The following is a 23,897-nucleotide window of genomic DNA, read 5'->3' as shown; positions in this document are numbered from 1 at the left end:
CCAAGGTTCTTGAGTTAGAACTTGCTGGCAACACCCAGCAACCATGGGGCCGACAGCTGCTTGGCAACGCTAGCGTAGTGCCTGGGCGCTGGGGCTGGAGGCAGCGGCCTCCCTGTTCCCTTGAGCTCCATGAGGATGAAGAAGCAAGGCCAGCTCTGCGGGTTCTGATAGTCAGTGTCATGGATAGGGGTCTTCAGTGCTGCGGCTGGTGGTGGGAAGGGCTCCCTAGGTGTGTAGTTATGCCTCTGGGTCTGGCGACGAGCACGATCCACAGACCATTCCTGAGGGCCCTGCACACAGACCACCCTTTGGTTTTGGCAGCTGCCTGCCTGCCTTAGACTCGAACACAATACTGGAGCCCCAGAGACTGTAGAAACCGATCTAATGGTATTTGTGACTGACTTTATAGCTTCATGTCTGAGTTGAGTGTAACATTGAATTCTGCCATATTCTGCCTATTCCCACACTGGTCTGCTGCATCTGGCCCTCGGGTATCTCTGAACCTGCCAGGATGCATTTGGACACTGTGGTTTTTGTATGGGACACCTTTCTGGTGCTGCCTGGATTTGTCAGCTGTGCACATTGCTGTTTTCCATGATGCCACTGACAAGCTAGATTTGGGAGAAGATGGGCTATATCTTCTGCTCCAAAACATGAAGATGTGGAACCGTCCTGGGCTGGGCCCTCTTTAATGTCAGGCACACTAGGCATCTTGCAGTCCAATGAGGAAGCCACAGCTCAGCACAAAGAGGGAGGCCAAGCAGGACTGAACCCAGGGCTGCCCTTCCTTCTGCACCGACTAGTGAGCATAGCTGGACGTGGGCTGATGAAGAAGCCAAAGAATGCAGCAGCTGTGGGTACAGGGACATTTATGTGGAGAAAGTTTGAAAGCAGCAAAATTAATGTGGATAACCCTGCGTGATTTTGCAAAATTTTGCTTCAGGCAAGGACAAGTGGTTTGCTCCTGGGGTGCAGGAAGATGACCCCTCTGAGGAAAGAGGCTTTCAAGGACCCTGGTTCCCAGGGGTCCTTGTGAGAATAAGCTCATAAAAGTCAAGGTCAATAGCATTTTTATAGGCTTGCAGACTTTCATGAATATCTTTGAGAAGTTCTCATCTTTCTAAACATACCATTTCTCTTTCAGAGTTAAAACTTGAGCTGCCCAGGTCCTATTAAAACATTTACCTTGAGGGGCACCTGCGTGGCTCAGTTGGTTAAGCGTCTGCCTTCAGCTCAGGTTGTGATCCCAGAGTCCTGGGATCTGGTGGGCATCAGGCTCCCTCTTCAGTGGGAAGTCTGCCTCTCCCTCCATCTGCCTCTTTACTGCCCCAGATCATGTTCTCTCTCTCTCTCAAATAAGTAAATAAAATCTTTTTTAAAAAATTTACTTTGAAAATCTCACTAGCCTGTAATTACCTCTTTTTTTCCAAAATAGATTTCTTGGAATTGGGGAGGGGAAAAGACAACAGTTTTTGATATAGATTGTTTTTTAGATAATGCTTTTGCGGTTGAAGGAGGCAAGTTCGCAGAGATCAGAGGTTTTATTCAACTCATTTCCATTAGTGAAAGCTCTGGACAGTTTGTCTTACTTCGTTATTCCCCCACTGAAAACGGATCCTCCTGGCTGATGTTATTCTTTTTTGTCTCCGTGATGAAGGTGGACTCCAGCGCAAAGTAGATAACCGAACACTGTTGACTTATACCTAGATACAGAACCATCATCGCACTCTTAAACAATTCTAATTCCCTGTGTTATGGAAGGAAACCGGAGATCAATTATTCATCCAAAAAAAAAGGCATATTGTATATATTTCCCCATACTTTGTGGTTACTAGAGCTTAGTTTATTTTCAGCTTTCAAGAAATGGCTAACATAGGCCTTCTAAGTTCCTTTTCTATTCAGTGAGTGGATGCTGTCTTTATGGATGCCCGACATCGATCCCTTTTTTTGCTGAGGACACGCTCAGCTGGCCCCAGTGTGGCAGGATTTCTAAGGACATCGGTGTCCTCTGTGAGGCTCCTGGTGCAGGTACGGGGCTTGTCCCTTTCTACTGGGTGTCTACTGAGGACCAGAATCACGGAGTCATCGCCTGCATTTCAGCTGTAAGAGATGAGGCCCAAAGGTTTTCCAGAGCCTTCTTACCAGTTTATAGGGCACCCCTCAGTGCATGAGGGCAGGTGAGGTTTTTTTGCCCAGAAGTGTACTGAAATTTAGTTGTTCTCAAATTTCCATCTCTGGGTCTGTCTCCTCATGCTAGCTCTGCTAGTCAATGCTATCAAGTCACTGGGGGTTACCAGCAGCTTCATAGCTGCAGAAAACTACCTCTAGGTTTTCACAGATTTGAATGATGTTGAATCAGCACAGCAACACCCTCCCCCGCAAAGAATGACATACTAGTAGATAAATCTACCACTGTCTTTTCAGCATTTAAAGAAACTCAGGATCCTGCTCAGCTCACTTACTAGATTTCCAGACTCCCTTCTAATTCCCCGTCTTGGGTACAAAGCAGTCGTACGCACTGGGGGAAAGAGAAGCCCTTTGTTTTGAGCATGAAGCCTTGTCCAGATTTTCTTAGGGTGGGATCCAGGGATGCTCTAATTTAGTCCCTTTGGTAGTTTAAGCTATAATTGCTGAGTAAACACAGGTGTCAGAGTTGAAAGGTCAGACATGGCTTGGAAGGTCAGGCCTTTGTTTGGCCACAGAGCGGTTATTGTGAGCTGCTGAAACATGACCTTTGCTGCTCTGCCTTCCCTGGTGACCTCAGGCCGACTTGTGCTGGAGGCCCTCGGTGGTCCGTATATTAGATATCCCCCCTGTAGATCAAAGATGGGTACAGCCTCAGTTCTACTGGGTAGTTGCCAACAGCTCTGCTCTTGGAACCTGGCATCAGGTTTGCATTGGGATGCTAATGGTAATGTTATAGGCTCTCCCTGCTCTGACCAAGCTGATCCTGAACAGAGAGCTATTTTATAGCTAAAATTGAAATGGCAGTCCCTCTTCTAGGTTTCAGGGGAAAAAAAAAAAAAGTCCAGGCAACGGAACTTTCTCCTTGATAAGGAGTCCCTGCCTAAAAAATTTCACCACATCTGTCACCATGCATGCGATTCTAGCTCAGGTACAATGGAAGTGGCTGTGAACTTTTATAGCACTGGGTCAGTTTTCATTTAATTTATCCATATTTCATGATATTCCACAAAAGCGCCTGGCACTCTACTGCCTGGGAGTGATTCTACTCAGTGGCTGAAGAGTTGAGTAGTATTTGAATGAGTTTGAGAACCAAGGGTTAAAGGGAGCTGGTGGTTCTAAATCCTTGTCCTGATGACAGGCAGTGACCTCGAGGGCTCTCTGTGCCCGACCGTGTTGGTCCCTGAAACCAGGCCTCCATCCAGCCTTGTCAAGAGCCTGGTGCTGTGATTCGTGATGTGGCCTTGCAAACAGGGACTCTGCTCTCCACCACCAATCTCAGAAGGCTGGGATTTTCTTCCCCTTGTTTTGTCTTTTTAATGTGAGGTTTCCTCGGGAGTTGTGGCCATGGCCTTGGGGTGGTGCCCAAGGAGGGGGTAGAGTCCAAGGGACCCTCCTCAAGCAAGGATTCACCCTCTAGTACAACCTGGTAATACCTTCATTTTTCTGAGCTTGGCAGGACGATTTCCCTGTGTGACTTTTGTGATTTTTGGGGCACTTGTTCTATGTTGGATGTCTTAAGGAAATGACAGGCAGACGCTTACTGGCATAAAAGCAACCCCCGGTTTGCACTTCTGTACTATTGTCTGGCATGCCTTAAGACTTCATGAGAGGTACAGCAACTAGATTTTATCTGATGTGTTAATGCTAGTCAACTGGTGATTTTCTGGTGTCCTTCAGGATTTGGAGGCCCTACCCCAGTGCTTAGGAAGGATAAGAAATGCCAGGATTGATTAGCCATGCCTGCCACAGGTCTGGGTGGGAAAAGGGCAAGCAGGTCACATATACTGTCTTCCTGGTGTCTAGCTGAATGAATGAAGTGGCCCAGCATCTCAGAGCCAGCACTTGGCAAGAATGAGCTCTGGGCTCTCTGACTTTTCTGTAACTTATGTCCTGAAATGCTGAGTCATCAGAGCCTGCTTAGCCTAGCAGCTCAGAGCTTAGGCTCTGAGGCCAAACCTGCCTGGGTTCACGTCTACGCTCCAGTTCACAAGCTGGGAGGCGACAGGCCAAGACCCGGGCAATGAGGGGCCTTTCGGCTCTGATAAATAAATAAGGTATGTACTCAGCAATTACAACGAATCTCCCAAAAAGATCACTGAATCCTTCTATCAAAGGACTAACGTAATGCTTCATCAGATCCCAGTCATGCTGGTGACTACCTCATGTGGTTGCTGTGAAGATTAGTCCTTCCAGGTAAGGTGCTGGTCAAAGACGGCTACTGTTTCCATCAGCATCTGTTCTCCTGCTGCTCCACAGCCTGACCTCTTCCTATGGGAAGGCCACTAGGCTCACCCCTTCGAGGCTGCAATGCTGGGACCTGTCACTGCTTCACTGGTATTGACCATGTGCCACTCCCGGGCTGCTCTCCCCACTGCCTAGACTTCACTTCCCCAATGACACCGGGTTCCTCATGTGGAGTGCTAAGCCCTTTACGTCTGCATCTGTCCATCTCACAAATCTTTCACCTAGTCCAGGAGGGGGCTGTAAAACGCCCATTCTGTGGATGAGATGTGAGAGCTTAAGTGACTTGCCTCAGGTCACGTCAGGAGTAGCAGGATTAGGATATGAACTCTGCTGTCTCCTTGATATCGTAGTTTTTTTTCCTCCTGATCAAATATTCCTTGGGTCAGGACCCCCTTCTTGTTTCCACCTGCCTTTTCTTAGAAATGAGCTTGTTTTATTTGATGACATGCACACCATCAACAGGCCAAATTCTGGGTACTGAATGATTTAGATCTTGTCAAGGACAAGACCGGTGTTAAAAGCCTGGAGGACTCTGGGCATCTGGGAGGCCAGTTAGCCAGGTCACACCTCTACTCTCTAGGTTTGCAAGCCTGATGGTGGCTCTCAACTTAAGTGTGAGCAATTAAAACGAGAGAGATTGTCCTTCCACAGAACACGATGGACCCAAACGTAGCTCCCAAATTGGCCCCAGAGCCAGAAATTTCAGGAGTGCTTGGGGATACCTTCATAGGTCCTGCCCACCTGGCCTCTCATTCTAGGCCAGTCCCCGCCCTTACCCCCTCCTTCTCCGTCTAGCTTTAGGAACAGTCCTTTTCCTGTCCTGTTCTTGTGGCTGAGCTGAGCACCTCCCTGCCGCCTGACCCACTAGCCCCCGCAGGAAGTTTCTCCATTCTTCTCCCTAACACCCTATCCCAGAACACAGCACACTGCGTGTCTTCAGAGGTTCGCCGGGGGCTGCTCTGGTGCTGGGCAGCAGGGCTCCAGACTCACACTGATGTCCCTTATCTGACAATTCCATCTCTCACTGCTGCAGGACAGTGTGACCAGAGAAAACTCCAAAGTGACACAGATGCTGAGGGTCCGAAGCTGGCATGCGAGTGGCAATGGGCAGAGGGCGCGAGCCAGCTCTTACCCTCTGCCACAGACACACAGTGTCCTCAAAGCCGAGTCACGTGGGTGCTCCCGGAGCTAGCCTCACTCAGACTTGGTTGAAATCCTAGTTTCTTCAATCCTGTAAAATTCTTCAGTGGAATTCCAATAGGCTTCTTCAAAAAAAAAAAAAAAAATTTGCACGTATATTTTATAATGGTTATTGCTGTGGTTGTCATTATTGTTTTTCTTGGGCTGGTTAGGGTTGGTTTTAGTTGTGGTGAACTAAAAAAAAGTCTCTCTGGGGATAACCAGGTGCCTAACAGGCAGGCAGGCCACAACTAGGTCCATCTGAAGAGGGTTCAGGTGGAGTCATCATGTGATTCATCCCCTAAGTGACTGAGCATTTCCCAACTGCCAGGATTTTCCAACTGTACCCCACCTGGTCCCAACTCTGCCTTCACCAAAAGCTACAAGTGAAGAAACCCAAACCTAAACATAGGTATGAAAGTGATCAAACGTAAAAGATAAACAGTAAAGTGACAAAAGCATAATGAACACAGATCTGATATTCAAAGGCATCTCTGACCTGTAAAAACAACCAAAGAATGAAAATCCCCAAAGGAAAATGACATGCGAATAGACAAGTGGGAAAAAAACCCTGTTAATAATAAAGAAAATTAAAACGGCAGAAACAGGGTGTTTGGGTGGCTCAGTCGATTAAGCACCCGACTCTTGACTTGGCTCAGGCTGAACTCACAACCTGAGTGCAGCACAGAGTCTGAATGAGATTTTTTTCTCCCTCTCCTGCCCCTCCTCCCCATCTGCTCTCTCTCTCAAATAAATCTTTAAAGAATAAAAAATAAAATGGTAGAAACACCCCTCTCCCATTATCACTTAGGAAAAATTTACCAGAATGATCACGTCAGCTGTGGGTGCAAAGTTATAGAAGGTTTCTCTTGCCTGCTGCTGGTGGAAGTGTGAAGTGACCGCCCATTTGGGAGCTGTTTTCAAAGTACTGATCAGAAGCCTCCAAAATGCTGTCTTTTTAGGTAGTGATCCCAATGCCACAGTTTTCATCAGGGAAATGGAGTTGTGCAGGAAGAGAAACCTGTACTTCATTGCATTGTTTATATAATTAAAGACACCCCCTTTTTTTTTAAACTGGCTTTCCTTTCGGAATGAAGGGCAGTATCCCAAGTGATACAAATGAGCATTTACTGAGCACTTCCCACGGGCCAAGCGCTTTCTTCAGAGCTCTGCATGTCTGACCTCATTCCTGGAGATGCTCACCATCCAGCTGAGCCCAATGCAACAGCTACATGGCCCAATGGGAGGACAGAGCCACACTGGTCTGGACTCCAGGTGGCACATAATAGAAAACCTCTTAAGTGGCATTAGTTTTTTTAAAAAGTGGTGGTGTTTTTTTTGCCTCAGAAATCAGTGACGTCTCAGCAATGGATTAATGACAACAGGTTAGACTTATTGAGAGCTTTCTCTGGGTCAGACGCTGTTCTAAGCACTTTGCATGTATTAATACTTTTGATCTTTACCCAATCCTGTGAGGTAGATGCTATCCTTAATCCATTTTGCAAATGAGGAAACTAAGGCAGAAGAGCAGATTCATGGCTTGCCCAACACTGGAACAGCAAGTTGTGGCAGAATCAGTGATGCCCGTCAGCCAGGCAGCTGGCTCCAGAGCTCATGTTCTTACCTAGGTTAACCAGGGCTTGGCGGGAGTCAAGATTGAAATGATGCTACCAACAATGCTTGGCTTGCATCTCAGAGCTTCCTTCCTAGGTAGGCTTTCTCCATGGGTCTCCATGGTGGCAGCCCCAAGACCATACTGGCCTCACAGCTTATCATACCATCAGAGGAGGTCTTCCCAACAGCCCCAGCTCAAGTCCCAGGGACTGTCAGGTCTGGTATAGGTCCGGTGTCCTCCCCTAGGACAGGCTGGATCTCATGGGAACTCTGCAGGACTACTACAGAGAGGAGGGAAAGTAGCTTCTCAGAGGAAGGGATATGTGTCCACACTGAAGACCAGTTAACTGTGACCAACGGTCAAGGTGAAAACTGGGTAATGAAATTCCTGCTACGTGTCAGGTGTTTGCAAGGTACTGGGGAGCTACTAAGATATGGTTGTTGCCCACAGTCAGGTGGGAGAGCACAAGTGGAAGGAAAATCACAAGAAGCCTTTCTGGAGCCCAAGGAGAAGGGAATAACTGATTAGGAGGTGAGCAGGATCTGGAAGACTAAGTAAGTAGTACAGAATAGTAACTACCTTCTTGAACACATATTTTCCAGGAAATAGGCTAAGCGATTGGTACACATTTATCATCACTCTGGTACCTATTGTGTCCAGATGAGGAAACTGATATTTAGAAAAATGAAATACCTTGTCCAAAGACCCATCATGATGGAGACAGGATTCAAAATTTTATAAACACATTGGATGTAACCAAGTTGCTAAGGACACCCAGCAAAGGTCATAGTCAATTTCATTTTTTCCCATAAGTAATTGACATTGAAAATGAAATCCCTTGGTTGGTAGCACTCTGATATCAGGTTATCTATTAAGGTACACAGAACACACAGTTAAGAACTTATTTAACTGGCCCCAGCAAAGAAGATGTGGTCATTAAATACCGGACTTTTTCCAACCTGCTTAAGTATCATCAATATGGTGTGCAAGTAATGCCATTAAAAATATCAGGGGAAAAAGGCTAAAAGGGCTTCAGATCCAAATACAAAGACCCTGAAACCATCAAAGGGGAAACTGGATCTGACCTGAACATACTACGTATGGAAACCCTGGAGTCACTGTGATGCTCTGGGGAATATTCAGTTACAAGGGAGACCCAGCACTGACCTTCTTGCAAGGAGACAATCAACAGAAGACTGTATTTGATAGGAAGAATTCACTTCCTGTTGACAAGGCTTCTAACCCTGTACAAGAGAGAAAAGAGGGGAGGGCAAAGACCTCAGTTGGCTTTGAACTGATGAATCCTGGTTCTTGAGGAGTCTGAAAAGAAGAAGAAAAAACAAAACCAAACAAAAAGGGAGGCATTGTGTAGAAAGGCCATATGATCTACCCAGCTGTTACATCCTTTGCTCCTACGAGTTTGCTAGAAAGGCTGAAGGAATGACAGAAGCCATCCAGCAGAAACTTGGCATTCTTCTCTTGAATACTTATTAAATCTCTTTTGCAAATACTCATGACATATAGAAGATACCAAAGTGCTTATTAATGCAAACTTTACTTCCTGGGCTGCTTCCTAGGCTATCCACCCATGTATTCAATCCACCTCAAGCCACTACCCCTGCTGCCCACACGCCAAGCAGAGCACACAGCTCTTTATTTGGTGCCCCCATAACCCCACATATGGTATTTCTATTACGGCCCTGTATTGAAATTGACTCCTCCACTAGATTCTAACTCACCTCTGTCCCCAGCACTTTAGTGGATATGGCTGCTCAGAAAACGCTGACTGAATTAACAAAAAAGCTTCTGCACATTTATAAACACTGCACTACACTGTAGTAGTTCTCTGTGGTCATCTTCGGTCCAGGAGTGCCTCAAGGGCAACGTGATCTCTTACTCGTCTTTATCTATTGCCAAGCATAATGTCTAACAGTTCCCAGCAAATAGCAGGTGCTCAGTAATCATACTGCAATAGTTAAGCACAAAATTTCTCAACACATGATGCATAGAGCCGGGTAGGAGAGTAATAAACGGGTCTCCTGCTGGAAAAAGCTTGTGAATTCGTGACACAGTCTTTCTTGGTTGATGTACGTGATGGGAAGCGGCAGTTCTCCGGCCAAGGACAAATTCGGCTCCCACGTTCCTGGCAGAGGCAATTTCTCACGAGTCGGGAGGGGGCTAACATGAACCACACACGCGCGCTCCCCACTTAAACCCCACAACAGATCCAAGGTATAGGTGGGTTATCTCCCGTGGTGCCGAAGAGGATACAGGCCCAGAGAGGTTTATCTCTTGCCCAAGCCCATCCAAGGCAGGGGCGAGGATAGAGGCTGGGCAGCGGGCACTGGGACCTGGCGGCTGGCCTTTCCTCCTCCCGGGGCTTCCTTCGGCCCTTTCAAGTCTAGCTGGACGACTCCTGAAGAGGAAAAGCAGGGAAGAAGCCGGGGTGCTAAGATGCTCTGGGGACAGGGAGTCAGAGGAGGCTCGGTCAGTAAAGAGCCGAGGGAAACAGGCAGCGCCACTTAGCCGCGCATCCTCGCCTGGCACGCATTTGGCGGCACTGGTAAGCCTGGTCCTTCTGGGCTTCCGTAGGTCGGAATCCAACTGGGATCTCTTCCGCGGGGGCAGGGTCGTATTTTTTGAAATTCAGATTCTGTCTGTGTACTCGAACCCGGAGGTTGCGAACCCAACCCCACCCTAGAGTCTCACCAACTAAAACCGCGAGAACTACATAATCCCCACTCCTCACAGCCTCACACACTTCTGTCGGAGATCCAATGGCGGAAGTTCCTGATGTTGTGTCACTTCCGTCGCGCTTCTGGGCGGTGCCAAGATGGACGCTCCGCGGGCCCGGGAGCAGCTCCGACGGCGATACCTGTTCCCGCCGGACACCGAGGCCCCACTGGACAGCGAGGGCTACGCCGGGCCGGGTGAGGGGCTCCCCCGGGCGTGCCCCGAGCCGCGCCGAGGTGGCCGGGGCCGAGGCGCCCGGAAACGGCCGGCTCCGTCGGTCTCCTGCAGCCCTGCCCTGGCAGGAGGAACCGGGTTTCGCTTTTCAAGGCTTGCCGAGTAGTTGTGCAAGTCGGGTATCTAGCTACATAAAAGATTACGGGTGATCGCGTAGCCCCGCGAATCTTCATCCCAGCTGCGCTTCAGGATTCCCGGGAGACCTGGTTAACACCTGTTTGGTAATAGCCATTAAAATAAAAAATACCGTCCGATTGTATTTCTAAGAATCTACCAAAGAATCATACTCGTACCACAACCCGAGGACGTATGTACGAAGGGTTTAACCTCAGCATTGCTTGTAATAGTGAACGGCTGGCAACATCTAATTGCCCATCAGCAGAGCGCTGGTTAAACATTTGGATGTATTCATACTTGACACAGCAGGCAGACTTTTTTCTTTTTTAACCAGGGTGGATGATTTTCCAAGGCAAGCGCAGAACAAAGTATGGTATGCCACCATTTGGGTATGAACCTGGTGACGTGTGATGTGTGTTCACCTGTAAATACATAAAATATGGAAGAATTCATAGTTGATACTGGCAGTTGCTTTCGGGTTGTAAAACTAGGGTTAAGGGTAGGAGAAAGAGATTTCATTTTAGATTTATCTGTCCTGCATGTTGTAAGTCAGGTGCACTTATTACCCTTTTAAAAATAAACAGAAAACATCATGCCCAGGCATGCTTATTTATAAATTTTGAGGGTATCTCTCAGAATTTGTATTATGACCATGCCTCCTGGGGATTCTGATGGTTTGCTAAAGGTTGGGGACCTCAGATGTATGCCAGTGGTTCTCACAAGAACTGAGAAGGCATGTCACTCATCTGGGGAACTTGTTAGAAATAACTCATCAGACCCAACCCCAGGCACCTTTTCTTTCAGGTTGGGTCTCAAATGGAAGAAATTTGATTTGTCCATCACCTGTCTGGACACTACTGTGCCAAGACTAGACCTCCAGTGTGCCCTTGCCACTTTTGAGCTGCCTCACAAGGTTGTGTTTGTTTGCAATAATCAAAATATGTAGTTAAAAGTAGTATTTTGGGGGAAATTACAAGTCTGTTTTGTGCTATAATGTCTGCTGTCTCCATTTTTCTTAATTAAGACTAACTACTTTCCTAGGCAATATATGAAACATAATACTAAAATTCTACACTACCGGAAGGTGTCATTCTTTCCAAAAGACGATAATAACTGTAAATTTGATCTTAAAATTTGTTTAAAGGGAAAAATCTGCCTATATTGAACATGTTTTATAACAGGTTCCTATTAATTATTTCTGCATATATAAACCTATTTGCATGGTTGTACAGAAGAAACCGGTACTCTGATTGGAGAGAATCTGGGTTTTGGAAAGCTCCAGGAAATTATTTTATCTGGCTTAAAATAGCTGTTCTTTGTCTTTATAAACTTATGTTAACCTGATAAGTTAAAATCTTCCTTGTTTGCAGAAACCTCTACAGCTGTTGAAAAAAAGGAGAAACCTCTTCCAAGACTTAATATCCATTCCGGATTCTGGATTTTGGCATCCATTGTTGTGACATACTACGTTGATTTCTTTAAAACTGTTAAAGAAAACTTTCACACTAGTAGGTGAGAAAACTTCATTGCTTCCTAAGTTAAACACCGTCATCTTATTTTTCAAGTTCCGTTTTGTTGGTTGAATTTTGCAAATGTTTGGAAAGCTCTTACTTTCTGCCGGGCACTGTGTTAGAGGTACTGGTGATAACAAAGGTGAATAAGAGCGTGTGTGGTTTGGACATGTACAGCAGAACGTATGAGCCTGGAAAGTATTTAATTATGCCTTTCAGCGCAAGTGTGTTGTGGGATGTAAAGGTAGTGAATTTAAGAAGGAGCTAATCCATTTGTAAAAGGTGAAAGAAGAAAGATTCTGCCTGACGGTCTTGCTGAAGATAAAGCTCAGGAGCACTGGGAGGAGGGGGTAAGGACCGTGGTGGGTAAGAACTGGGTCTCAGAGCTTGTTTTCAGAGAGTAGTTAACAGCTAACAAGGTAGCTATAGGGAGGGATGAATTAGAGTTGACATCACTCGAGGGAGGAGTTGGGATTGTCGGTCATTCAGGAGGATTGGGATTTCTTTCATATAATCTCAGGAGCTAACATGGGGGGACAAGGTGGTGAATCAGACCTTAGTCCTCACTGAGCATTGGAGAGTGTTCTGGAGGCTCCCCTCCCCCATAGCAGAACAAAGAGGGGGAGATGTTGATGAGCATTGGAGCTGGCATTGGCGGGGGGGTGGTTTACATAGGATGCAAGCACAATTATTGACAAGGAGCAGCAGTGTTAGAAAGATGTGGATATGACTGTTTGATCCCATGTTTTGTTCTCTTCAAAGGAAGGTTGGTGACCACTGGAGGGAGAACCAGGAGATGCATGCAGTCAGGAAAAAAAGAAGCATGTGGGACTTTAAACTGTGGAGGGAAAAAGCTTGTTCTGTCCTCATTCCCATGAGCTGGAGCTTTTCTTAAACACTCCCACCTTCTTGCGCATTGCCTGCCTTGTTCCCTCCTTGACTGAGTTTGGGGTGAAGAACCAGACATGTGTCACTCAGCACCTTCTTTCTCTTGGGAGCCAGCTGCCCATGGGAAGCACAGATTCTGGTCTTCTGCTCTCTGCCATCATTTATGGGGGCAGCCCCAACATGCGAGGGTCTCTAGGTTTTCACATCAACTTAGAGCCTGGCAGGTACATCTGGTCACCAAAGCCATCTTCCCGTAGCTCCATGAGTTAAAAAAAAAAAAAAAAAAGAAGAAGCTGACAGTTGACCTCATCAGCCTAACTCCTTCGTGTCTCTCAGTTGGTTTAGAACGTGGGCTGGGAAAAGAGAAAATGGTTACTTTGCACACTGCTCGTGGCAGCTGTCTCTTTGTTATTCAAAGGTGTCATGAGAACCTGAGGTGTGTTTGGCTAGGGTGACAGTGATGAATAAGGCATATTTCTAGACCTCACCAGTCCCTTCTGGGCCAGGACAGATAACTCGATCACGCAGTGGTGCTGTTTAAGTTTATGCACAGGATTTACCTCTTTGTCTTGTTATAGGAAGTATTCTCCCCAGTTTAAGGAATCGGTGTGGTAAGGGGTAATTAGTTACCCATTAAAGGTGCTGGAAGCAAGCGGGAGTAAGTGGAATGCCTCAGAGCACATAACAGAATCTGGAGCCAGGCTTTGCAACAGGAGAAGGAAATAGACGTCCCAGGCCTGGCCTCAGAAAAGTGTCCCCTTAGAGAAAAAAGACAGGAATGGATACTCAAAGGCTGAGGACTTTGAGTAGCACTGGATTCTCGCTGAGGGCCTCCATAAGCGGTGGGGAAGGAAGCGGGGGGCGGGCAGGGGGTTGGAGTAGCCACGGGATGAGAGTGGTACCTGAGAGGGAGTATGGGCTGCGATCCGCTTTCCTGCATACGGTTCATTCTTCCCATACTTGAGGTCGTTGCTTATTTCTTGCCCTGTTGTTAGCCCAAGTTCAGAAGCTCGAGGCCTTAGGGTTCTTTAAATCTGAGCAAGGTGAGGGGCACCTGGATGGCTCAGTGGGTTGAATGTCTGACTCTTTCGGCTCAGGTCATGGTTTCAGGGTCGTTAATATCGATTCCTGCATTGGGGTCTGTGCTGAACATGGCGCCTGCTTAAGATTCACTCTGCTCTCCCTTCCCCACACACCACTGCCCCAGCTCATATATGCTCTCTCTCAAAAAAAAAAAAAAAAAACTATACAAGGTTGTAAGACTGTGTGTTCAAAGACAGGAGAGACAGGTCAGCATTAAAGTGAACACCATGATGCTTTGAAAATTTCAATTTTTAGGAAACTGCTTGTTGTGCGCATGTGCACTGAGACACTGATTAACACTACAATGGATATTACCATCCCTGATGCCCAGGCTCCTCTTCGACCCACCCAGCCAGAATTTGGGAGGCTGGGGCAAGGTAGCTTCCTTTGGGAATGTTGCAGTGACTCTAATAGACATCCAGGGTGGAGGGCCACCGACTTGTAGTGTCATCTTGGTTCAGGAAGGTTCTTCAACTGTTTCTCTCCTCCACTGTATCGGGACTCCGTGGCCGTGCTAGGATCTCTATGAAGTTAAGAACAGATGAGCAGAAGGATCCTGACCAAGCAAGGAGGTCACCGTAACAGTGTTCCTCAGCCTTTCTCAGTACCCTTAAGGAGCCTTGGCAAGACATTCCTAATTGCCTCTTACATTCTACGTGAGTATCTGTGCTTTGTACATACAGGAAGAGTAAGATTATTTCTTCATTTTGGGAGCCCCCCTGTTGAGAATGCACACTCGAGTGGAAGAGAAGTCTGTGAAGACCACTTTGAAGAGGAACATGGAACTCTTTTTTCTCAGGGATCACCTCGGTGGAATAGGGATGATTGCTGCTGGGTGTTAACTGTGTGGGAAGCACTTTTCTGAGCAACTGTGTGATTCTCACAGCTATTCTATGAGTTCTGGCAACATTTCCAAAGCCAGTGAGGCTAAGTAGTTTGCCCAGAGCCACAAAGCTAGTCCTGCTGGAGCTGAGATCCAGACCCAGACCAGCAAATAGGACAGGCTGTGCTCTCCCGCCTCTCATCATTAATCCCAGAACCCAGCGTCATAAAATGCCTGTCTGGAACCTTGCCACCGTGGGAAGTGCACTCACGCCCTGCCTGTGTGACTTGACTGTTCCAGGCCCCCCATGAACCCTCTCTGGTTCATGCGGAACACCGGTCTTCTCCCCTCGGAGAAGCGGGGAATAATGGGGACATGGGGAGACAGGAGCAGGGCTTTGGTCCCCAGATCTGGCCTCCTTTCCTGACCAGCAGGGGCGAGGAGGCTACCTTCATGTGCAGAGCTAGCTCTTGGGTAGAATGAGAAGTGAGAAAAGGCCTGCCCCTGAGAGGATTGGCGCTGTTCTCAAAATGGGTGCGTCTCCCCAAGAAACTTGTTGCGAGAGGCAGTTTGAAGAAACCATCGTCCAGATTGATCATCAGTATTCCCAGAAACTCCTTTACTTGGAGGCATTCATGGGCCCTGTTTCTGACTCTCACACTCCAGTCTTCAGAAAGACACAGAAAGCTGCCGTCTGCCCTGGATCATGAAAGGGACGTGTGGCCGGGAGCTCCCTCCTGTTTCGCACAGTAGTTTCCGGGCGTGCGCTGTGCGTATGTGTTTATAACCTCCCTGTCTTCCTGCGGCTCACGTTGCTAAGTGCTGTCAACCCTCCTGTCGCTCTCTTCTCTGCAGCTGGTTTGTCATTGGCGGTGCCCTGCTGCTCCTCAGCCTGTCGATCGCATGTTACTGTATCCTCTACCTGGAGTGGTGTCGGGGGATTGAAGATTACGACGTCCGGTATCCCACCTTGATCCCCGTCACCACCGCTGCTTTTCTTGCGGCTGGAATTTGGTAAGTTAACTTTGAAATGGCAACCGGGAATAAAATGGTTTTTGATCAGTGCTGAGGTACGTGGTACAAAACTTGGAGGAAAGGAGTAACAGGAAAATGGCCTCCTGTCATTGCTGGTCTCCGAGTCCTTTTCCAGTAGGATCTTTCTTTATGTATTTAGCTATTTAATACAGAAATGGTGACATGCTATTTATATTCTGCATTTTGCTTTTTCAGTCATTTTCATTGTGAAATACAATGTACACGGAAAGTGGAAAAACAGAAATTGCCTGGTTGAACCAATTAAGAGATGCATTGGCGAAAGCCACCCAGGTCAAGGAGGAGAACCATGCCAGCCCCAGAATCCTTTTCTGTCTCCCCACCCCCTCCCTGGGCGCCATCCTTCCTGCCCAGGGACAGACACTGCCCCGACCTGTGTGGGACTTGTTTTCTTTTGCATCTCTTCAATACCCAGTTTTATCTCTTTGAACTTGATAGAAATCCATTCATATATTGTGTATTATTTCACATTTGGCTGTTTACATGCAATACTATCTATGCTGTTTATTACTCTCATGCTCAAAACTTCAGAGACAAATGGAAAGCTGCTGTCTTTCCTGTATCATGAGACAAAATGCATCTCCATGAGCGGAGTTGTGGTCTGGGCGGTGTCTGCAAAGCCTGACTTTTGTTCCTGCCTCGTGTCTCAGTCTCGTGCTGTCCCACCCCAGCTCCTGTTAGATCTGCCTTGTGAATCACAGGTGCTCATTGCTGGGTGGCATTCCAGCCTATAGCTGAAGCCCAGTTTATTGGCTCTAGTGTCACTAGCATGTGGATTATTTCCAGTTTGGTGGTGTTACTAAGGATGCTGTTAACAATGTGGACTATGACTCTCATGTGCACACATGTCTGTTGGATGTGTATATGCTCACATACGTGTATGTACTTAGCTCTAGAAGTGAAATTGCTGGCTTACCGGTTGTCCATACCTCCAATTTCAGTAAATAGCAGCCCTTTTTTCCAAAGTGACCTTTTTTTTTTAATGGAGCCTTATTGTTAATCATTTTTCCATATTTGTACCTATAGATGTGCCTTATTGTTTTGAATTATTCCGTAGTTATCAGTACATAGATGTAACCAGGATTTACTTAACCTATTCTCTTGTTGGATTTAGAGCTGTTCTTACTGTTTTACTGCTATAAAAACACAACAGTGTTTTTTTCTTAATAGTTATTCAGTGAAAAACACTGATTTTTTCATGTGTATAAAAGTACACTTCTCACCAAAGAGAAATGTATTATAGAAAAACACAAAGGAGATAAATCACCATGGTCCCGCAAGGCAGAAAGAAAAACTACTCTTACGTGTTGTGTATATGCCTGTAGCTTTTTTCCTTTTTCTGTGTTGGTTGAATTTTGATTTTGGAAAAACCTATATACTTTTGTGCATGTTCCGTTTTAATGCCTATTTTTTATGATGAATTTTCTGTAGTTGAAGTTTAAGGGTATTGACACGTGTTACCCTGTGATGTGGCCATTACTAGCCCTTCAGTGATGTGGGTGGATAGGTGTGCTCTTGTATATTAGAAGCGTAAGATTATCCCAGAAAGTCAGGTTTTAGAGCAGTGGGATTGTAGCTGTTTAAAGTTCTGTTTATCAGACTATTACATGTTAAAGTCTTGATTTAATTGACTATAGCTTTTGCTACTTGACTTCTGCTCTTTCAGATTTAGTCCCAAAAAAATCATTTGCACTTAGAAGCTGTCTTATTCTCACCTTGGTAACAAGAATAGTGTTTTTCTCAATAGGACATTTAATAGCAACTTTTAAGTGGTTACTTTTTTCATTCTGTTTCTGATAAAAAAAATATTTGGAACTGTGTTGACTGTAACTGTTGGATGGCGTGCACATCGTAAAAGGCTGTAGTCGCCATTGTCATTCCTGTTGCATCCCAGATGTTGACCCTTAGACCCTCAGGTTCCCCTTGGGCAACCTTTAGCAGTTCCATTTCCAAGTGCTTTGGGAGAGTCTGTGCTATTTCCAGTATGGGCTAAATCACATCTCAGAGGACAGGAAACCCATATAAAGTTGCTGGCTAAGTGAACTTTCCCAAACTGAGGAAACAGCAAGTTCTCTAAATCTGGATTCCATTGTGGGACGTGTGTGTGGATTGTGGCCAGAGTTGCTAACCACGTGTCCTTTGTCCTTTTCAGCTTCAACGTTGCTCTGTGGCACGTGTGGTCCTTCCTCACTCCACTGGTGTTGTTCACTCAGTTTATGGGGGTTGTGATGCTCATCTCACTGCTTGGCTGATTTCTAAAGGTAGGCATTCGGGAACAGTATTTCTGGTATTGAACTCATTAGAACCGTGTCTTCAATGACAGTTTTCAGGTGGCGGCCCAGAAATAGCAGACTACTTATCACCCATTCATTCACTGAACTCTGAGGTCAAAGGGACTGAGACCCCTTTCTTTAGCATAATTTAGTGCTTCTTTGATAAGGCACCCGCCTTTCAGAGATGTCACCAAGACTGTCCCGCACCCTCCAGTATAGAGAAATTGACACTGTTGATCATGTTCTCCTGAAGTCAGCTTCCGCCAGTTGCTACACATGTGATGACTAGCCAGATTGCTTTGACGGAGTGGGGACGTAGGAAGAACGGGCATTCTAACCTTCTCTGACTGTTCTGGCTGCTTCCTAACAGACGACACATCAACCTCTTCCTTCCACATTCCTTATGGAATTTTTTCCTCCCTGCAAACAATGGGCCCCTGGACCCCGCTGTCTTACACAGTGGGTTCTGTCTGTTGAATTTCAGATGAGCCATTTATCATACAAATACATATCAAGAGCACTCCCTCTACCTCCTGAGGGACATGGTGAAAGAGACCAAGGCACCCCCTCCCTTCATGTCACTTACTTAAGGGCTTGGAGGAAATCTACTTGGTGCATCAGTTTATAGGCATGAAAACAGGCCCAGAGAAGTAAAAGTTAATATATACTAAGCAAATGATTGGGGTGCTACAGAAAACACATGCTCCCTTTGGAGTTTATTTTTTCTTTTTCAAGATTTTATTGATTTATTTGAGAATGAGAGACACAGAGAGAGGGAGTACACACAAGCAGGGGGAAGGGCAGAGGGAGAGGGAGAAGCAGGCTCCCTGCTGAGCACAGAGCCTGACTTGGGGCCCAATCCCAAGACCCCAGGATCATGACCTGAGCTGAAGGCAGGTGCTTTATGGGCTGAGCCACCCAGATGCCTCCGACTTTGGCGTTTTATTTTTATTTATTTATTTATTTTTTATTTTATTTTTTTTAAAGATTTTATTTATTTATTTGACAGAGATCACAGGTAGGCAGAGAGGCAGGCAGAGAGAGAGGAAGGGAAGCAGGCTCCCTGCCGAGCAGAGAGCCCGATGCGGGGCTTGATTCCAGGACGCTGGGATCATGACCTGAGCCGAAGGCAGAGGCTTTAACCCACTGAGCCACCCAGGCGCTCTGACTTTGGCGTTTTAAAGGAGAGTCACTGTACCCATGTAAAGGAGAAACAGACATAATGCCATCACTGTCAGGCTGCAGGTCGTCCCTCGCATGGCCCTGACCGCGCTGGGGCGGAGAGTCCCTTCCACTCACTGTGCTGTGTCTGGGGCCTCCTGGCCCCTCTCAGTGGCCCTTTGTCCTGGTTGACGTGTGTCGCTACAAGACGTCACCTCACCTGACTGCATGTCCCGCCTCTCCCCTTTCCCCTGATGTCGTTACCTGTTTGGCTGTTCAGTTTTTTTTTTTTTTTTAATTTTTAATTTTTTAAATTTCTTTTCAGGGTACCAAAATTCATTGTTTATGCACCACACCCAGTGCTCCATGGAATACATGCCCTCCATAATACCCACCACCAGGCTCACCCAAACTCCCACCCCCACCCCTTCAAAATCCTCAGATTGTTTTTCAGAGTCCATAGTCTTTCATGGTCCATCTCCCCCTCCAATTTCCCCCAACTCACTTCTCCTCTCCATCTCCCAATGTCCTCCATGTTATTTCTTATGCTCCACAAATAAGTGAAACCATATGATAATTGACTCTCTCTGCTTGACTTATTTCACTCAGCATAATCTCCTCCAGTCCCGTCCGTGTTGATACAAAAGTTGGGTATTCATCCTTTCTGATGGAGGCATAATACTCCGTAGTGTATATGGACCACATCTCCCTTATCCATTCATCTGTTGAAGGGCATCTTGGCTCTTTCCACAGTTTGGCGACCGTGGCCATTGCTGCTATGAACATTGGGGTCCAGATGGCCCTTCTTTTCACTACATCTGTATCTTTGGGTTAAATACCCAGTAGTGCAATTGCAGGGTCATAGGGAAGCTCTATTTTTAATTTCTTAAGGAATCTCCACACTGTTTTCCAAAGTGGCTGCACCAACTTGCATTCCCACCAACAGTGTAAGAGGGTTCCTCTTTCTCCACATCCTCTCCAACACTTGTTGTTGACTGTCTTGTTAATTTTGGCCATTCTGACTGGTGTAAGGTGGTATCTCAATGTGGTTTTGATTTGAATCTCCCTGACGGCTAGTGATGGTGAACATTTTTTCATGTGTCTGATTGGCTGTTCAGTTTTGACTTTTTACATGCGTTCAGGAACTTTTGACTTCCTGCTGATGTGAATTTATATTTAGTGAGGGAGAGCCAGAGATGTTGTAGGGCATGTGGACTGCACTGTGCTTCTAACAACAGATCCCGCAGTTGCAGATAGAATGCCTCACGGAGGATATCCATGCTCATTGCCTTGCAGGTTTTAGAGTGTGTCAGTGTGAATGCTTCCATGTCCAGCCAGAAGAAGGCACCGCAGACGGAATGCAAAGGCTACAATGTGTTTTTGCTTCTAGGAAGTGAGTGGTTTCCTGGGAAAAATTATAACTTTGCAGTCTGGTTGAAATCAGAATAAATTCAAGCTCATTTGCCGATTCTTAAACTCAACAGTTATTGAATTTTTCAAATCCAAAACAGAGATCTTCTGTTCAAAATAGAAGTAATTAGTTTGCAGTGTTAATCTGAATCATTGGAGCAAGTATTGGTGTAAATATTTAAGCAGCGTTTCATTATAGGTACATGGTGTCCTCCCAAAACGGCAGATAAATTGTTGACTCCTTGGTTGTATACGATCACTGGGTGTATATAAAGGAATGATCGTGTCCTGTGCCTTTAACCCAGCTTCAGCAATTACTGTATTTCTCATTTTTATAATAGTCTTGTTAGGTGAGAGGACCAACTGGAAGCATTTTATGTATTCCTATCACTTTAGATGTTATCATGTGTACATTACTGGGTTTCTAGCATTTATTTAATGTAGGTTTAAGTATGTGTAATTTTTTCCTTAACATTTAAATAAATATTTTTATAACTTTCTTATGGGTTTTCTTACTACAGATTTTGGAAAGTGTTTTCAGCTATTAGCACTTGGCGTTAACTAAAGCAATAGGGCTTCTTAAGACGTCTGCTCTTCAGAGACCTCAGGAAGACACTCTTCACACTGTCAGATGCAAATATGTTTACGTTAAACTCAAATGTCATACAAGTTGTGGTGTTGATCCTCACCCCACCCCCTTATAGGACTTCTGCCAATGGTGGGATTCAGCCACCCACCAGCTGTGTCTGTTGGACACCCCCCCCCACTGCCCCCCGCCACACGCACACCTACCATTACTGGGCCAGGGGTAGTAATCTTTCTCCAGCTGGGAAGTGGGAACAATATCTGTTTTGCAGGGCTGTGGATAATAGGAATAATGTTAACAAAACACCCATTACAGTGCCTGGTACACAGTAGGCACTCACTCCATTAATGGTAATGGAAAGAGAATGAAAGACCAAGTAGATCAGGATCAGGAGTGGGAAAAGGTAGGCATGATCAATGAGCAGACTCGAGCCCAGTCTGGGTACACACACGTGAGAATTTCATTACAAGTCAGGAGCAAGGTCAGACAGAGGTCAGAGTCAGGTAGCCACGTTGGTCAGGGATGTGGGGGTTTCAGCTCAGGGTTGAGGGTGCAAACCCTGGGTGTTAGGATGAGAGTGAGTAAGGGACAGGCGGGGCAATGTAGGGAGAGAGAGGTAGGGGGCTACCTGATGAGGCTCAGCAGAAATCCCCCAAATGCTGAGGTGTAAGGAAACGAGAGATAAGGGAACATCATTTGTCTTAAACCTCAGAGGCAAGATACTTAAAGGAACAGTAATCATGGTGCTCTCAGTGGTGACGTCAAGAAGATTGACATTCCCTGATCAATTTTCTATAAAAGACTGACCATAAAAGCCCTCAGTGGCAACCCATTTGGGACCCCCTCTCACCCGAAAGCTTTTTCTTTCTTTTCTGTTCCCACCTTCGCTTAATAAACTTCCACTCCACTTCACCCTTTTGTGTCCTCGAGACTCATTCTTCAGCCCCGTGAGACAAGAACCCTGTAACAAGAGCATCGGTTCTGACCCTCCGGAGGGGCAGGGGACAAAGGACAGCGCCTTAGCGACGGCACCTACAAGTTCTATGTCTGGAGAGAGACTGCAAGAAAATACCTATCCTTCTCCCTTGTGCTCCCTGCTCCTTATCACAGAGTGTAGTTCTATTTGGATAGAAATCTAAGGCTGGGATTTTCTGTAGGTAGCTCATTAAAACCCAGTTAGCAAAATGCTGATGTTGTGGCCAACGAAGAGGGTAAGATGACCCTGTTAGTTGCAAAGAGACATTTTAATAAATTTTTTATATTTGGATTATGCCTAGGCCCTGTTTCTGTTACATAGCTGCCATGCATGTTATTGATGGGTCTTTCCCTGTTACTATAACTACTAAATAAATGAAAATGGTATCGGGCCATCCTTTCAGTGCTTCTAAACAAGCCTGTGGGAGGAGCACTGCTCTTCAAAGTAAAGAGTATGAACACTTGCCAATCTCTACCATGAAGGCCAGGGATATGGTAGGTCATGAGATGGAGCCCCACATCGGGCTGTGTGCTCTGCGTGGAATCTGCCTGCCCCCCCCAATACATTAGATCTTTTAAAAAATTAAAGGAAAAAAAATCCCTGACTCTGACTATCCAAGTGTCAAGTCCAAGTTTTCTACCCGGCTTGCACACACGTTGCCCAGGCCTACTGCTTAGGTTGAGGTTCAGTTGGTGAGCAGGGCTGTTTGGTGTGAAGCCTTCTCCAGGCGATTCTAATGTCAGGCCAAGTCAAGAACTCTCCTAGTCCATTCCTGTCTGGGGAAGAGACCTCTCAACAGAAGCTAGAACCTTCAAATTGGCAGGGAACAGAGAGATAAGGGAATCTAATTTTGCTCACTAGCGTCAAAACCAGACTGAGATTCCTTCGCCCCTTCTCAAACCCACAGTTTGTCTGGGACCCAGCTTGGGAGACAGTAGCCTTTCTAGGAGACTAACAGGATCTAAGACCCTGGCCCTGGCTCGGGCGCTTGAGTTTGATGCACCATAAAAAGATCTCTTAAGGCAGAGAGGCCCTGAAGGGGCCTGGGGGAAGCTGAAGAGCGTGTCTCTGCAGGTGGGTTCCCTTGGGGGAGGGGCTGGGGCTAAGACCAGTTACTCCCTGGTGCTGTCTGCAGCTGTCCCACTCCAGATAAATGCCCTCACTTAAAGAGGTGTGTGGTTTTGTTTTTTAAGATATTATCTATTTGAGAGAGCACAAGGGTGGGGGAGGAGCAGAGGGAGAGGGAGAAGCCCAACGTGGGGCTTGATCCCAGGACCTTGAGATCAGGACCTGAGCGGAAGGCAGACACTTAACAGACGGAGTCACCCACGTGTCCCAAATGCCCTGGACTTAAAAAATATATATATATATTTTTTTGAAAGACTGATTCAGCTCAGTATTTCTTGAGGTGGGAAAGAGTGTGGTGGGTTCTAGGAACATGGAATTCATAAAAATAACGCAATGCCACAACGACAGGACTGTTTTGCTCATGCCGAGGATTGATCCCAAAGGAGCAGCTTTGCAGGTCTTGGGCCGAGTGTGGTGGGGAGTTGAAGAGGAGAATTGACCGGCTGCGAAGCCCTTCTCGCCTGAGTCTCAGACTCAAGTCTCCAAGTTGAGGACCACGATTTGTCCATTTGGGCAGAAGGGGGAGGGGCAGCTGCTCTATTTGTAAAGCAGCGTGAGCAGCTAGCTTTTGCATTAGCTGCAGCTTTTGCAAACCTTGTAATAGCTCACTTGGGGCATATTTTTTGTACCTTGAGATGCATCATTCTGACACGCACACAGATCTGTTGTCCTGTTTCCCTTCTCTGAACACACACC

General features: G+C 46.4%; 1 protein-coding gene and 1 long non-coding RNA gene across 2 annotated transcripts; one reads left to right on the top strand and one right to left on the bottom strand.

Moving 5' to 3' along the window:
- Nucleotides 1–3,057: 3,057 nt before the first annotated feature.
- Nucleotides 3,058–9,868, bottom strand: LOC111149066. Its single transcript, XR_002640738.1, has 3 exons — nucleotides 8,965–9,868; nucleotides 8,393–8,469; nucleotides 3,058–5,696 (listed from the first exon to the last, which is right to left on the bottom strand). It is a non-coding gene; the product is annotated as an uncharacterized LOC111149066 (long non-coding RNA).
- A 166-nt stretch (nucleotides 9,869–10,034) lies between these two features.
- On the top strand, nucleotides 10,035–21,011 carry LOC111149172 (transmembrane protein 128). Its single transcript, XM_022506111.1, has 5 exons — nucleotides 10,035–10,155; nucleotides 11,680–11,821; nucleotides 15,470–15,628; nucleotides 17,820–17,928; nucleotides 20,398–21,011. The coding sequence occupies exons 1-4, from the start codon at nucleotides 10,059–10,061 to the stop codon at nucleotides 17,917–17,919; spliced, it is 498 nt and encodes a 165-aa protein (XP_022361819.1). The 5' UTR covers nucleotides 10,035–10,058; the 3' UTR covers nucleotides 17,920–17,928; nucleotides 20,398–21,011.
- Nucleotides 21,012–23,897: the final 2,886 nt, after the last annotated feature.

The sequence above is a fragment of the Enhydra lutris genome, unplaced genomic scaffold, assembly GCF_002288905.1.
Source record: "Enhydra lutris kenyoni isolate GAN:26980312 unplaced genomic scaffold, ASM228890v2 scaffoldscaffold21, whole genome shotgun sequence".
Classification (NCBI taxonomy): Eukaryota; Metazoa; Chordata; class Mammalia; order Carnivora; family Mustelidae; genus Enhydra; species Enhydra lutris.
Note: the sequence above shows the minus strand (reverse complement) of the source record. Positions and strands in the feature narration are given on the sequence as shown.

What these genes read in the sequence shown, in the direction of transcription:
- LOC111149172 (XM_022506111.1), top strand. Translation starts at nt 10,059, where the DNA reads ATGGACGCTCCGCGGGCCCGGGAGCAGCTCCGACGGCGATACCTGTTC. An exon ending in CGAGGGCTACGCCGGGCCGG is followed by an intron (nt 10,156 to 11,679) that starts GTGAGGGGCTCC and finishes CCTTGTTTGCAG; the next exon opens with AAACCTCTACAGCTGTTGAA. An exon ending in TTTCTTGCGGCTGGAATTTG is followed by an intron (nt 15,629 to 17,819) that starts GTAAGTTAACTT and finishes TGTCCTTTTCAG; the next exon opens with CTTCAACGTTGCTCTGTGGC.